Here is a 16,987-nt window from a genome sequence, read left to right on the forward strand (position 1 = left end):
TCTCTCGTTTTGTGCATTAGCCATGTCGGGCGGAAAGAAAACTCGAGGTCGTCAAAAGATTGAGATGAAAAAGATGAGCAATGAAAGCAACTTGCAAGTGACTTTCTCGAAGCGCCGTAGTGGGCTCTTCAAGAAAGCCAGCGAGCTTTGCACCCTTTGTGGTGCATATATTGCTCTAATTATATTCTCACCTAGTGAGAAGGTATTTTCATTTGGTTATCCAAATGTTGAAACGGTCATAGATCGTTATCTGTCTCTGATCCCACCCCAAAATGATGGCATCATGGAATTCATGGAGGATTTCCGTAGAGCCAAGGTGCGTGAGCTCAATGGTATATTGACTCGTATGAACGATGCAATAGACATTGACAAGAACCGTGAGAATGAGCTGAGCCAACAACGAAAGATGAATGGGGGTCAGTTTTGGTGGACTCGTCCCATTGATGAGATGAATATGGTCCAACTTGATTTATTAAAGAAGGCTTTGGAGGATCTTCAGAAACTTGTTGGACAACATGCTAATATGGTTGAAATGCAGGGTACTTCTACCCAAGCCCTTCCATTTTTTGTTGGAAATGGTTCATCCTCCAACATGCCTATTGAGCATCAACCAAATCCTCAACAAGAATCAAATTTTCCAGCTGAGTTTTTTCATAACCCTATGTTGCAACCTAATTTGTTTGGTTTCAACAATATGGGAGGAGAAGATGGACATGGTCCTCATGGGTTCATTTGATCTGAGCCCTTAGATCCACCATAAGATGCTCTTATTAATTATTTTTATATTTTTATGTTTCATAATATTTTTAAAAAATTCAGTTAAAGCACACAGACTTGACTAGTTTCATGTATGTGATCTGGTTAGGACTGAATCATAGTGGTATTTTATGATGCATTATTTGAATAAAGAGCATCTTATTTATTTAAATTTTCATATTTCTCCAAAATTTTCATTAATCGTTTTAATTTCAATGAATCAATTTCATTAGTTTGTTGTTTTTCAATCATCTAGTTGGAATTTTTAAAATTGCAATAAAATGCAAACAAAGACAGATGGGAAAAGAACGACGAAGACTTGTGTTAAAATTAATTAATTTTTTTGGACAATTTACATTTTGTTTTTTTATCCTATCCACTATAGATAATCATGTACAAAGGGTGTAAGACACTAAATATGTGTACCTCCACCATCCATCTTATTGTGGGAATCTAACCACTTCTACTAGACTCATCACCTATTGATGTTAGATACTTTACGTTAAATTTTAACATTATGATGATGGATGAAATTAAAGAGGCTAATTCATTGCTAAAGGCTTCCTTATATGTAATTTTTTTTTTTTTGTAAATTCTCATAGAGGTGTTTTTTTTTTCTTTACATTTTATGAGGTATGTTTTCCATAATCTAAAATCCTATTCATTAAAAAACGACTATAATATATATATGTACAATTTAGACCATTTTGCTAATTCATCAATGTTTTTGACTTAAGGTTAAAAATCTATCCTAGTTTAGAAAACAATCAATCTGTATCTACCTATCACCAACACAATTTAGGTTTAACACTCATCCACATTAAACGCGTGCTAGCCTCACGTGCAAATGTGGATCAATTATGTTTTTACTAAGTCATGCTTATAAAGATTAAATGAGAAATATAATAAGGTTTTTTTTTTTACAAAGCTAAATATAATATAATAAGGTTTAGCAAACATACAATTTATGTTTTTTAATAAAAATATAATTAGGCTTTTTAATATTAAATGTAAGAATTTACTGTCCCTGTGAGCATTGGTTAGTTTGTAAGGGACATGGTATTATGAAACAGTTAGAGTTGGAACCCCGGATTATCCACTTATTGACTTCAACGGGTAAATATTTTTCCACTAGACTACTTGACAAACAAAATAATATTAAATCTATGTATTTATTATTTAAATTATTAAATAACTTTTATAAAATAATAAATTAATTATTAGATAATGTTATATTATGTAATTAACCATATTAAATTAAATGGAAAAAGAAAAACATAAATTAAAAGATACCTTAAAAATCATAAATTCACTTTTTTATTGAATGGTATCAAAGAGGATATAAGACATCCCAGCTAGGTTCTCACTGAAGGTGAAAAAAACACAAGAGAGAGAGTTGAATTGTGTTAACTTTTCCTTTTATTTGACAAAGTTCGAAGTCCAGTCTTTTACAAAGTTCAGAGTCGGAAGCAATCTACAGAGTCAGATAAAACAAATATAAAAGATATATATATATATATATATAAATAAATAGAGAGAGAGAGAGAGAGAGAGAGAGAGAGAGAGAGAGAGAGGCAATTATTCTGGTTCCTTCCACAATCCGGAAGTAGTTCAGTCCCCTTGTCACTTACAAGAGATTTTTCACTATAATCACACAAGATCACAATTGCTTAAGCACACAAGCAAGAGACTTCTAAACAAACAAGAATTACAAAGAAATAATTATTTGGTTGAACACTTGATATATAATCAGTGATGTTCACAATATAAAACATTTCAGACTCTATTACTTAAGAATTTCTAAGATATGAAATTTAATAAGAAATTCTAAGTGTTTCATGCATAGTAAATTTGACAGAGATTTGGCACTTGTAAATTGTAGAGTCTTCATACATTGTCTTCAAGTCTTCATTCCTTTATATGTAGGTAGAAAAGAGACGTTGAGAGTGTGTCAACACATCATAAAGTCATTAGAGAAGCTTGATCATTCAACAGTGATTTGTTGCTTGATTTGGTTAATGTTCTATGAAGGAATGTATTTGAATCATTTCCTTGAAGATGAATTAACCATTCTCTTCCAAAGAACATAGATGTAGCTTCGTACGTTTTCACATGGGAATGTTGGAGTAGTGGTTGTACAATTTCTACTATTGTTCTTCCAGTACTTGACAATGACATATGTTGATCTTCTGATATCTTCAGAACCATTGTGCATGATCTTCAAGTAATTCTGACTTGATCTTCATGGCTTCAGCTCCTTTGTCCTTTAGCTAGTACAAAGTTTAATCTTCAGAGTCTGGGAAAACATCAGAGTCTGACCTTCAGAGTCTGAGTCTGGATGACCTTCAGAGTCTGACTTTCTTTAAAGTCTGATAGCAACGTAGCTTGTCATGAAAATTCTTGCTCTTCAATTTGTTCTTCCATAATCAATATTGAAATTCCGGCACACTAGCTACCAGATGTTCTATGCGATGTTCCAACACCAGACACAAAATACGAATGTTGAATGTAATGTTTAGAACATCGTGCTAGCAGAAAATAAACAAAAGATGCAAACGTAATAGACAAGAAAGTAAATGGCAGAGGAGAATTGTTAACCCAGTTCGGTGACAAACACACCTACTCTGGGGGCTACCAAGCCAGGAAGAAAATCCACTAGTGTAGTCCTTATTCTAAGTTCTCAACAAACTCCTCGTTTACAACTCAAAACCTAGGACTTACCCGAAGTTACCTTCAAAGACAAACTACCTCCATGATTCAAAGCTTAGGAGTAGCAACAACTTACAACTCAATAAAACAGTCCTATGCTTGCATCAAGGTGATACAAGAAAGGCTCACAATTAACAAACACTAAAACTCAGTCCTTATCATGTATCAAGGCGATACAAGAAAAGGCTCACAAATAACAAAGACTCAAAACCCTAAAACTATTCTTGATATAACGATTTGAATAATGAATTAGGTCTTGTAGACTTGTATATATACTAAAGCAATACGGGCTAAATAGTCTTGTTGGGCTTCAGAACAATGTAGATCCTCTAGCTGATCCACGTAACAAATCAGTAACAAATATAGCAATTCCTAAAAAGTAAGAACGTCTTTAGGAACCTCCAAACACACCACCAAAGATTCCTAAAATATTGTCTATATGTTGTGAAAGTGACTCAAAATTGGAGAAATTGAAGTTTGCTGAAGCTGTCAAATCGGAGCCCGATTTGGAGAAATCAGAGTACGATTTTTGGGACCAGAATTGGCACTTTCATTCGTAAAAAATCGGAGCACGATCTGGCAAAATTGGAGTACGATTTTGCGCAGATTCAGAAAAATAAAACATATTTTTGGGCCTGATTTGTTCCAATTTATGAGAGATTTTTTTACTATAAATATAGGCTTTGTATCAGAGTAAACCTTGAGATAGAGGGGGTTGAAACAAGGGTTTAGAAAGGCAACAACAAAACTAGGGTTTGTATAGAGTTTGTCTCTTTGGAACAAACACTAGGTTTGAGGGTTGATTCACCTATTAGGATTGAGTCTCTTGGTTACGGGAAGAGGCTGGGTTTTGGGTAGAATTAGGCGATTCTTGTAACCCATTGAAATCTCTTTGTAACGTTACTCATCATATAGTGGAACGGAGGGCTGCTCTCTCCCCCAGACTAGGTCAATTTGGACCGAACTGGGTCAACAAATTCTTTGTGTTCTCTCTTCCTTTTCTCTCGCTGTTGTTTTCTACTTTTGGCTTGTGATTATAACTGTTCCATACACTTTGATTTTGGTTGCTTAATTATCCCTTGCTCCACACATCAAGTTGTTATTGGTGTGAGTTTTTCATCGAATTCGCAACAATTGGCGCCCACCGTGGGGCAAGGGTCAAATGATAATCTAGTACCATGGGTTCCAATTTATGAGAGATTCTTTTACTATAAATATAGGCTTTGCATCAGAGTAAACCTTGAGATAGAGGGTGCTGAAACAAGGGTTTAGAAAGGCAACAACAAAACTAGGGTTTGTATAGAGTTTGTCTCTTTGGAACAAACACTAGGTTTGAGGGTTGATTCACCTTGGGAAACACTATTAGGATTGAGTCTCTTGGTTACGGGAAGAGGCTGGGTTTTGGGTAGAATTAGGCGGGAGATTTATTCTTGTAACCCATTGAAATCTCTTTGTAACGTTACTCATCATATAGTGGAACGGAGGGCTGCTCTCTCCCCCAGACTAGGTCAATTTGGACCGAACTGGGTCAACAAATTCTTTGTGTTCTCTCTTCCTTTTCTCTCGCTGTTGTTTTCTACTTTTGGCTTGTGATTATAACTGTTTCATACACTTTGATTTTGGTTGCTTAATTATCCCTTGCTCCACACATCAAGTTGTTATTGGTGTGAGTTTTTCATCGAATTCGCAACACTATACTTTAGGAACAAATCACTCAGCTGATTCTGGACAAAAACACGTTACTTGGCCAGCAAGAAATAAGGTGTGGTTTCCTTAAAAAGATAAAGCTCGCGTAAACCAAGCCACATAAACAGGGCACACTGAACCGTGCCAGGATGTTGGAACATCGTATCCAACATCGTACATGAGTATTTGTTTTAGCAACAATGAGGCCAATACTCAAATACCCAACAAATATTATGAATAAGACTTAATAAACTTTAGTCTATGGTCCTACATATTTGAACAAATATTAGCATATCCAATTGATCTTTTAATACTTTGTTATCATCAAAATATTAGGAGTAATTGTTAAATTTATTTTTTCCAACAGTCTCCCCCTTTTTTATGATGACAAACACAAGTATTAATCGTCAATTGTTGTTAATTTGATTAACAATTTGACTGAAGGGTATGAGGTTTGTAAGCTCCCCCTAAGTCTAATAGTCCAGAAGGTTGTAAGCTCCCCCTAAGTTCTATCCAAGTTAATTATATTTTTTTTTAGTCCAAAAAAATTAAATAACGCATCACTCAGAATGTAATCACATTAAATCCAGAGGCTAAGAGATAAGAAGATTGTTCCTAAGTCAATTTTAAAATTAACCCAGTGGACTCAGAGCCTAAGCACTTATTATGTCTTACTCCCCATTTTTTCATCAACAAAAAGTAATTAAAAGAGTGAGAAAAAATTGGATAAAAATGTGAATGTAAACAATATATCAGAAGCAAACTTAATATTTCAAAAATGAGATCTATTGTTACGACTACAAGTATCCTCCGTACTCTTTCCTTTGAGAAATATTTGGGTTTTCCCATGATGCATGGACGCCTCCAAAGGAGAGATTTTGAATTTTTTTGAGGAAAACATAAGCCAACGGTTAGCTTCGTGGCAACATCACCTATTAAACAAAGCTGGTCGAATGACTCTGGTTAAATCTGTATTAAATTCTATTCCCAATTATTATATGCAAGTGGCTTGGTTTCCCCAATCAACTTGTGAGTCTATTGATAGATTGGCTAGAAATTTCTTGTGGAAAGGTTCTTCCGATTTTGGGATCCACTTAGTTGGCTGGGAGAAAATAACCAAATCCAAAAAGCTAGGTGGGCTCGAAATCAGGAAGGCTAGAGAGGCTAACACATCTCTGTTGGGCAGATTAGTTTGGAGGTTACATCAAAACTGTGATTCTTTATGGGTGCAGGTTTTAACTCGCGAGTATATTCATGCAGACAAGCTTCTCACTGTTAGTAGTAAATCGGGATCGATCACTTGGAATGTTATTATTAAAGCTAGGTTTGCTTTTAGGGATGGTTTTGATTTCCGATTGGGTGATGGCAACTCCTCATTTTGGTTTGTTAATTGGTCTGGCATAGGAAAGTTAACGGAAAAGGTTCTTTATGTGGACATTCACGATCTCAATCTAAGAGTGAAGGATGTCTTCGTGAATGGAGCTTGGAATTTTAATCATCTGTACACAACTCTCCCTACATCTATTACAGATAGCTTGAAAATGCTCCCCATTTGCCTAAACTCCCGCGTGGCTGATTGATATACTTGGAAAGGTATTCTCAATGGTATTTACTCAGCACGGGATGGATATTATTGGCTGAACATGATTGCTTTTGATGCTGGTGCACTGGAGACTGTTTCATGGACTTGGATATGGCAACTTCCAGCCGGAAAAGGTAAAATTCTTTTTATGGACTGCTCTTCAGATTTCCCTGCCTACGCGTTGGATGTTAAGCCATCGTGGTGTGCTTCAAGTGAACCTCTGCCCAAGATGCCATCAGGAACATGAGACTACGCTGCACTTATTGCATGAATGTGCTTTTGTGAATAGCTTTTGGAGATCAATTTGATTATCGGGGAACTCGTTTTTCCATATCGATAATTTGTATGAGTGGTTGCAGACTGGTGTTAAAGGTTCAATTATTTATATGTTCATGGAAGCTATTTGGTGGCTTTGGTGCGCAAGGAATAAGTTGTGTATGGAGAACGAATTGGCTTCACCTGTTTCTCTGAAGATTTGTACTGAGAATTATGCCTATTCGTTGATTAATTGTTTCTGGCAGCAATAATCGGGATCCCTTATGAGATTGATTCGATGGAATCATTAGGGAGGCACTGGTATGATACTGAATGTGGATGGTAGTAGTCTCGGTAATCCCGACGTTTTAGGCTTTAGAGGGTTGATCCAAAATTCTGAATGTGTATGGATTCAGGGGTTTGTTGGAAATATTGGTTTCTCCAACATTCTTCATGCAGAATTATTAGGTGTGTATTACGGTTTGGCCATGGTTTGGGAGATCGATTGCTCGGAGTTGTGGTGCTATTCCGACTCGAAGCTAGCAATAAAGTTAATTTCTGAACCAGTTAATACTTGGTATCATTATGCAGCTATCCTCCATCATGTTAAGGAGATTTTGGCTAGGGACTGGCAGGTCCATTTATTGCATACTCTTCGGGAGGGCAATGCATATGTTGACTACCTTGATAAGAAAGGAGCTCGCAATCTTGAGGGTTATACTCCAATAGTTGTTCCACCAGTTGAGATTAATTTCCTCCTACTAGCTTACGCTAGTGGGGTCTCTTTTATTAGATAATTTTTTGTTTCTTTTTTCTTTCTCTCCTTGTAACAAAAAAATAAAATAAAGAATGATTCATTCAATGGGATTGGGAACTGAACTTAATTCTATACCATCAAATTATCATATTCAAGCAATATACTCGCTCCGTCCCTTAATGTAGACACTCATTGCCTTTTTCACATTTCTTAAGAAAAGTTGTCAGTGTAATTAATGTGTTTGTTTTTTGTGTTAATATTACCAAATTGTCTTTTGTTTGTATGTGTATAAAATTTCACTTTTCATATTTCAAGATAAGTTAGTAGTATTAATTAGGAGTATGTTTAGAAAAAAATAATAAATGCATCTAGTAATTTGAAAAGGGGTTTACATTTAAGGACAAAAATAAAGTCAAATGAATGCTTAGATATAGGGACGGAGGGAGTAGTAATTAAAACACTGCAAAACAACATAAGTCATTCAAACATAAAAGGAAAGTGGAAGAGCTTCATTGCCATACAGTGTTCATTCGAAACTGAGTTGGAGAATTGTGACAGAGGATGGCTTAAAGAGGTGATTGAAGGTGAACTTCATGAATGAACTGCAAAGTTACATAGAAATGAGGAATGATATTTTGACAACCAATTTTCAATAACTTTTATGACAACTCTATTTCATACTCTCATTATACTTTTATTCTCTCTATTTCTTTTTCTCTCTCTATTATTATTGTCCAATAAGAATGGAGGAAAAAGGTTGTCCCTAAAAAGTTGTTGAAAATTGGATGTCAAAATATCATTGCTCCATAGAAATGTGGTAAAGTAAAGTCAGCTGAGCAGAGTGTCTCTTTGGAGGGTGTCCACGCAATTGCATGTGGTCATGCACGAGTTCGTTCCATTATTGTGTCTACGGAATTGTTGGAAAAGATGGTCCGGTTTCTTATGCGACTTTTCGTATTTCCGATGATTAGTCTCTGGTTGGGATATTTTAGAATTCATAAATTTTTGTTTTTGGTTTTCTAATTTTATTTATTGAAAATGCTAACATGTGTCTTCGGTGGTTAAGAAAACAAATACTCCCTTCGGTCACTATTATAAGTAAAAATCAAATTTTTAGGTTCATTCATTAAATGATGTATTTGGTCAATAATATAGACTAAATACATCATTTAATGAATGAATCTAAAAAGTTAATTTTTGCTTATAATAGTGACCGGAGGGAGTAGTACAGTAGTATAACATTAGAAGTTGTGTAGTCAACTCCTCAAAAGTTTAAAAATGTTATTTTTAACACAAAAAAAAAAAAAAACTTTCTTGTTCCAAAAAAAACATAAAAATTTCTTTTTTTTTAGCTTCATTAACCAACCAGAGGCACCGGTTAACATGACTATTTATTTATTCATCTAAAAGTCGAATTTTGGTTTTGACTATGGTAAAACTCCTATTTAAATAAAAAGAACATAAGTGGTGAATGTTGTTTTTACAACTTATTTGATGAAGGATATGAGATATTTCCAAACTCTAAAAGAATATAGATTGATTGTTGATTTCTTAACATGATTGTTTTTACAATTTCAGAATCAACAATCAATCTATATCTACATACATACTTATCTTCAACAAAGGATTTTATGAGATGTTGCATTTCTGGTCTTGGACCCCTGATAGTCTACTTAAATATGTTATGTGCATTATAAATATGATTGAAGTAGTTGCATTGCGACCATTTATATTTCTTTCAAAAAAATCAAAATATTTCTTAAAAGGACCATACAACATGTCATCTCATTGACAAGTTTCTTCTCATTTAGATTTGGACACTCTGCATACTTATGATCTTCAAAGAATTGAGTCATCTTATGATTGTGCTCGCCATGCACAAAACTAAGATTCCATAGACCACTTATAAAAAAAAACAACCCCTCAATATAAATGGACACTTTTACATTCAAAGGATGTTGTCTCTTGACGTTTCAACTTATACTCTTGATATACACCACCTCTTTCACATTGCAACACAACAAATATTTTTCTGTTGTTCCCCCCATAATCTAATTTTGCAATAACAACGGTTAATTTTAACTTCTCTACTTCACCTCGGACTCATGTCCACAACTTGTCTCTTGAAGTAAATTGTTTATCAGTCGTGAACTATAGGCTGTAATCAATACAATACGCAATTGAAGGTTCAACGTTGGCTTTTGCATCAGCGGGAGGATCCGCAATTGGAGGTGCAATTAATGTCTGACTTCATATCAGCAGAAGGATCCACAATTGAAGGTGTAATGACAGGTTTCAAATCAGCTGGAGGATTAGAAGGAGCACCCATATCTGAAACAATGTTTAAGAAAAATTAGTAAAGGGAAAAGTTGGTGGAAGTGTGTTCGGCAAACGTTCTTTGTTTCGGCTGAAAATTTAGTAAGTTGTTTATGTCACCAAGTTAATTATGTTATAGTTTTGTCTTCTCTTTACATCAGATTGGAATACCTAATTGTTTCTGAGGTTTGCTCTCTTGTTACTTAGATTCACCATAGTCCATAGTTGGTGATTATTTTGATTCTCTGTCAATTCCTAGTGGTAGTAGGAAGACAATGGTTGTACCAATTATTTCTATAGTGGACGTTTTTGACTGGACTAAGTCCCATGATTTTTATTCTTATTTTAATAGAAGTTTTCCACATTAAAATTCGAGGTGTCCTTGTTTATAGCTTTCACTCTTTTTACTGCAATTACTGTTGGTGTTGGCTATGCCAGGTAATTTTGTTGTTCATGTTCGCATTCCATTCCTTATCACCAGTGTTGTCAAGCACAGCACCTCAGCTATCACAAACTCTTCTCCATCAAAAAATCTCTTCAGCAGCTTACATGCATCCATACATAGATATATAAAGTGGGGGAACTGATCAACATTACATGGTAACAAAAAATATCAAGGAATCAAAGCTCTGCCACAATAAATGCAACATATATATCTAAATATCATTGAATTCTACATAAAAATGAGTAGCTTCCATGTAGGGAAAGGACTGTGTAAAATTTAATATGGATCAAAACTATAATAGTCAAATCTTATATAGATTTTGACCTCTTTTACATTTTTCCATGTGGCACTTTATCTACAACACTTTTTTTCTTCCTTATCAAATCTCACTCTTCTCTTTTACCTGTTTCCGCTATAATCTAATAATAATAATGCAAAAATTTGTTATGTTACAGCTTGCAAGTAATAATGAAGGAACTTGTATACCCCTCTATATATAACAATTGAATATGTCCTCTCATTCACATCAAACTATATGAATCATTTATAGATTGCTGTGTAGAGGCCAACTCAAACCATCTCCAGAATCTTGACATTCCCTGTGGAATTTGCAGCGATTAGGGTTGGCGACTGACCACGCCAACAAACCGAGGAGACAAACTGTGCGGCATCGTCCACTTCGTTACCAGAAATTGGATCTGTGTTCTGAAACTTGAATTGTAATGCTGGCATAGGGAAGGCCTTGTGGTATACGAACACCTAATGCACATAGACGATATTTAGAGTCGATTTGTTACAACCTTTTTTTAAACAAAATAATCATTTTTTGAAGTTTTCATCTGTTTGCTACAGATATATTTTCGGTAAACAAACATAAAATAACTTGATTGTTACTTCAAAATAAATTGGAAAACACAAGTTTATACTGAAAGACGTGAAATATACCTCATTTGTCTCTGAACCAGTAGCAATATAACCATCAGATACTGATAATCCCACAAAATTCTGAAACAAAAGAAACATGGTTCATCAAGATTATATTGTAACGAGTAGACAAAAGTATTAATTTTAGAAGATAAACGTAATTGAATGTAACCACATGTGTTATAATAAAGTTAAAGTTATTGTTTGTGTACCTTAACATTTGTGTGACCAGTGAACGATTGAATCGGCGAGTCAATAACTCGAGATGTACATGTAGACAAATCCCAAAGCTTCAAAGTGTTGTCCGTGGATGCAGAGACAAGGTTGACATTGTCGACAAACTTGATGTAGCTCACCGTCTTATTATGTCCAACTAAAGTGCAAAGCGGCACTCTTAAGTTGCGTAGATCATAGTAATATATCCGGTGATCTGCCGAACCAAATGCGAGGTATCGAGCGGAATCCAGAGGAAACTGAACACAGCATACATTTGCCTTCGTTTTGATGGTACCGATACTAACTCCCTGCAATAACAGCCCAGGTGAGAGAAACAACTCATCATACATCCAGCATTAATATATATACAAAATGCATTATAACTGCAGTACGTTTAGTTTTCAAAGCTGACATCCACCAAGTGCAAAAATGGAATTTTGCCTGATTGATACTCCATAGCTTAACTGAACCGTCGTCGCTGCCACTCGCCAACATTGTTGGATCTGCTGATGAGAAGTCAATCGACCACACTCGCCGCTCGTGCTCCCTCATTTCAGATAGTATTTGGCTTCTTGTAACATCCCATAGCTGAATAAGATAACAAGTTACAATATTTGTTAGAACAGCGACCCCGGTTCAAAGAAAACAAGTACTAAAAACGCAAACAGAGAACACATGGTATTTGATCACGGAGTTAGCCCAATTGTGGCTACATCTCAGAATGCGCGATTGCAGTGCCATTCTACCATCACTGAAAGCTTAGGGTTTACATGGTACAAATTGCGTTTAAATACTATGGTACAGTTACAATATTACCCCCACTTGAGCGACCTGCCAACGTATCCGTAAACTATGATTCATAGCCAACTACATGCATTATAGTTATAGAAACCAAAAATTTGTCAATGGCATTTGACTTACCTGTACAACACCTTCAAAATTACTTGAAGCAATTTGACTTTTGATGTATGTATTCCAACATAAACTGCTCAGCTTTGACCTGCAAGCCATCTCCACTACCGGATAGTGGATATCACGATCCTCTTTTATGATTGTATCACATTCAAATATTTTGATTTTCTTATTCACACCAGCGGTTGCGAAAAATTCTCCATCACGGTCGAAACTGAGTGAGCATACTAGGTTGGAAGAATGCAAAAGATCTCCTTGCTTCAGGTCAGCCTTAACTTTAAGCTTACTGAAAGATAAGTACTTGCACAAACCCTCAAGAAAAGGATTTATCCAAGCACTTGCGCCGTCCCTTCCTTGGTCTTTCAAAGCCAAGTTATTGATGCAACTTCTTTCACTCATGACGACAGACCCTCTCCCAACATTTGCCATATGCGAATGTCTAACCCCAGGTCTTCCTGAGGAATAGGATGGTTTGCATCGTGTTAAAAAGTACGCTGACTCGAGCTTCTTAAAGTTTTTCATTAGTCGCGAATTTTTTGAAAGAAAACTTCCATGATTTTTCTGATCACTCTCCACGTTATCATCACATTCATCGAGATGCATCCCTAGTCTGACTCGTTTTCTAGTTCCTAGACAAGCAGAATCCTCGCTATCAATGACTGTCATGGATGGAAAAGTTGATGCTGAACGGTCGTCACTCCCTAATTCAACGCCAGCAATCTCTTTAAATCTAGTTTGCTTCTTGGTCACTTCTTCAATATCTGAACATAGAAAAGAGATAGTATGTTGCAACTTTTCAGCAACTTCTTGTTTTCTTTGTTTAAGTAATGAAAGGAATTCTAGCAACAACTCCTCATCTTCTATCTTTTGTCTAAGCTCTATTGCTGCTTCACGTTCTTCCATATCATCTCTTTGTTCGTTGAGGAACTCACTCTGCAACAACTCCCTGATAAACAAGAAAATAAACGATTTATAACACATATGCAGTATTGATGACGGGATTGGAAATAGTCTAATCAGTCAGGATTTTGATTCTTTGCTTCTATATGAAGTTTATTATGATTAGGTCTCTAATTGAAAGCAAAAACAAAGAACTAGGTAAAAATCATATGAGCTTAATGAACAACTGGTTCCAAACACCTTTGAAGTACTGACAAAGACACGGACACAATATTGATACTAACACATTGACACCGATAATAATTTGAGAAAATGATTCAAAACTCATGATTCAACAAAGAAAGACAGTGCATAACTCACCACACAAATAGTTTAATCTCAGGAATTCAATGCGAAACAGCTTGTAAGGAACTAATTTGAAAATTTAAGAATTCAAACACAAAAGCGAAAAAGAAAACAATCCTTTTAAATGGATACTTGATATGTAAAGTTAATGTGATGACGATAAATTACCCTAGTGTTGGACGACTGCTAGGGTCAGGATGTAGTAACCATAAGCAAAATGAAGCTTCCTTAGGCCACTTTAGAAGTAACTGTGGAGGAAGAACTCTATGTCTAAGACTAGACATTGTTCTACTTTTCTCTTCTCTTGAGCTCAGTGGACAGAATAGCTGTTCAAATGTTGGATAACGAAGTTAGGCTACATTGAAACAAAATGGAGAAGATAAAACATACAAAGGCTTTGTTTGGATAAACGACTTAACTTAGCGCTTATAGACTATTTCTATAACAATAGATAAAATAAAGTCAAACTGTTTTCATATAAACAATAAGCAGTTTTCATAAGCTATCCTGAAGACCATATGAGAATAAGCTGAAAACAGCTTATGAACATGTCATAAGCTGTTTCCATAAGCTCTCCCAAAAAATCTCAGAAGTACTTATGCCAATTAAGCTCAAATAAAAAAAAATCCAAACAGAGCCAGAGTATCGAAATGAAATATAAAAAACTTAAGAATTGCATAAATTATGTTACGAACCTCGAAAAGGAGAATCCCCAATCGGTAAACATCCGAAGCACATGAACTAGGAGTACCAGCAACCTCTTCGGGACTAGTGTACCAACTCATCTCCATTAGAAGTATCTGTTTCATCGGAAACGATTGCTTCTTACCTTCCACTTCTTCATCCTTCCTCCTATCTTTCATTTTATTTTCTTCTGTTTCTTCTATTAACGACGCACGAGCCGCGTACACAGCACTTGACAGCATGCAACTAGAATCAGACCGAGCATCCGTCGAAATCTTGGCAGGCATAAAATCTTCACTTCCGAAACTCTGCTGATGCATAATATCACGAGGACAATGAGATGTCGGAGTTTTAACCTCAACACCTTGGTCGTTGTTTACTCCATCTCCTAAAGAATCTGAACTGGTATCCGAACAAGAAGCCGATTCAATAAACGAGATATGGTTGAAAGACGACATGACAAAGCAGGAAGGCCTCACATTATGAACAACAACACCTTGACAGTGTGCTGCATTAACAATCTCAACTATTTGTCTAAATACGTGCAAGCATTCAAAGAAATCCACCGATCGATCCGGTTTATCCAACCATTGCCTCAAACTAATATCACCCCATTCAACTGAACAAAAGAAAGGATCATTCTCTACTTCTTCACCCTCACAAAACCCACCTAGGTTTTTGTTTTGATCACCTTGTGCACCATGAATCCAATCCCTTTCCTTTCTAAACCTAGAATCTTGTGATCCCTCGCCGGAGAAAGGATTTTCCCTTTGGTTCCTATCTGAGACTCCAGAACTATTCAAAGCCCTAGAACTCTCAGAATTCTCCTCCATCTTTATCCACTTAAAATATTTGCATGTAGATTAAACACAACAAATCCAACAAATTGAAAACTCTTCCAAATTGTTTTACACTCATGCAATTCCATCATCACCTTGTTAACACAAAACTCATTTCATTGATCACAAAAAAAACCAACAAAAAATCAATATCAAGACCAATCTCTCTTGATCACAATTCACAAGTCACAACTTCCAGTCAAAGTTAACAACCTGAATTCAAAAACTTTATTCAGAATGCAATTTTATATCATCCTATTAAATAAAAAACAATAAAGGGTATCTTAAAAAACAAATCTTTAAGCAAGACAAAGATGAAACTGAAAAGACCAAACTAAAAAATATAATTAAAAAAACAATCTTTTCAACTTAAAAAGTAAGCAAAATAAAAACAACAGAAAAACACATAACCTCCACAAAGGACTAAAGTTTATCCAAATTGATCAGAATTTGCCACCACCACACATCATCAAAGTTAATAAATGAGGAGATAGAAACATGTAGAGAGACAAAGAGAAAGTACCAGAGAGAGAGAGAGAGAGAGAGAGAGAGAGAGATAAGAGATGTGTACCAATGTCACCATAAAAGGATCTCCTGTTCCTGCTTAGGCCAAACTCAATACAGAACCACACAACAAAAAGTTTAGTTCTCACAACTACACTGAAGCTTCACAGCCTCATAAATTTCCAAACATTATAATATACATATATACATATTTATATTTATATATATATATAATAAAATGAAACAGAAGAAGAAAACAAAATAATAATATTGATTTGGAATAAAAAGATTGTTTGAGAAATATTCTAAAAGGAAAATTTTCCATATTTTCACACACACTAATAGTATAACTTTTGTGGCTATATTTGGTATCTAATATTCATCTATTTGAATATTTGTTACTTTGTTTAATTTCTTTTAGACCCTTTTGGAGGACCTCTTGTTTGTTTCCACTTCATCTTCGTTATCTTCCCGCTTTTTTTATTACTATTTATACAAATATATACTACGTGGCTCTACTGTGACCTTAAGTATGGAAAAGGGGTGAGATTAAATTTTGTTAATATATTAATATTGTGGGCCTTGGTTGAAAATTTTAGAAAAAAAAAGTATTAATATTTTATGTGCATAGTTTTTCTTTTACTAAAATTAATTTATCATTCAAATTGATAGAACAAATAAAATATAAAATAAAAAGTATAAATTTCTGAACAAACTCACAAACATAAAATGGCAAAATATATAACCCTAAAAATATGATTACATTTAAATGTCTTAAATACTTATGTATCCGGATCTATAACGTTCACAACATATAAATTGTTGATTGAATTTGTATTAGATCGAAGTTGATATGAGAGCTAAACTAAACAAACACGGTAACAAGACATAAAAACAAACAACGTCGCACAAAGACGACGAACAAAATAACATCGCATTAATACGAAGAAATCACCAAAGAAAAACCAAGTATATGTAACATAATTAAAAAAATGGGAGAATAAAAATGATTCAGAGAGATGATTTCTAGGCAAAATTGACCATAATTCACCTCTCTTAGACCGATGAAGTAGAAGAAATTAGAGTTGTAAATGACGCTCCAAGAGAGCAGGAGATAAAATTTATGTGGATAGTTAGTAAGAAGGACGTGAATTCAA

At 34.9% G+C, this 16,987-nt stretch overlaps 1 protein-coding gene and 1 pseudogene across 4 annotated transcripts; one reads left to right on the forward strand and one right to left on the reverse strand.

Annotated features, from left to right (window-relative positions):
- Positions 1-879, forward strand: LOC146949731 (agamous-like MADS-box protein AGL62 pseudogene; annotated as a pseudogene).
- A 9,812-nt stretch (positions 880-10,691) lies between these two features.
- LOC146949732 (protein SPA1-RELATED 3-like) lies at positions 10,692-15,932 on the reverse strand. 4 transcript variants are annotated; one of them, XR_015027370.1, is made up of 8 exons: positions 15,898-15,932; positions 14,499-15,539; positions 13,972-14,129; positions 12,568-13,504; positions 12,039-12,234; positions 11,643-11,954; positions 11,452-11,511; positions 10,692-11,265 (listed from the first exon to the last, which is right to left on the reverse strand). XR_015027370.1 is itself a non-coding variant. In XM_085745662.1 (8 exons), the coding sequence occupies exons 2-8, from the start codon at positions 15,318-15,320 to the stop codon at positions 11,077-11,079; spliced, it is 2,625 nt and encodes an 874-aa protein (XP_085601788.1). In that variant the 5' UTR covers positions 15,321-15,539; positions 15,898-15,932; the 3' UTR covers positions 10,692-11,076. The 4 variants fall into 4 exon arrangements, 2 of the variants coding, with proteins under 2 accessions (XP_085601788.1, XP_085601789.1); XR_015027371.1 differs by having other exon boundaries at positions 15,738-15,932; XM_085745662.1 differs by having other exon boundaries at positions 12,088-12,234.
- Between the last annotated feature and the right edge of the window lie 1,055 nt (positions 15,933-16,987).

This window comes from Medicago sativa, chromosome 2 (assembly GCF_051527215.1).
Source record: "Medicago sativa cultivar Bolivia chromosome 2, Bolivia_mono, whole genome shotgun sequence".
Lineage (NCBI taxonomy): Eukaryota > Viridiplantae > Streptophyta > Magnoliopsida > Fabales > Fabaceae > Medicago > Medicago sativa.

Coding starts and splice junctions, on each gene's coding strand:
- LOC146949732 (XM_085745662.1), bottom strand. CDS start 15,320: ATGGAGGAGAATTCTGAGAGTTCTAGGGCTTTGAATAGTTCTGGAGTC. Junction 11,955..12,087: donor AGCTATGGAGTATCAATCAG/GCAAAATTCCAT, acceptor CTGTTATTGCAG/GGAGTTAGTATCGGTACCAT. Junction 11,266..11,451: donor CTGGTTCAGAGACAAATGAG/GTATATTTCACG, acceptor TATGTGCATTAG/GTGTTCGTATACCACAAGGC.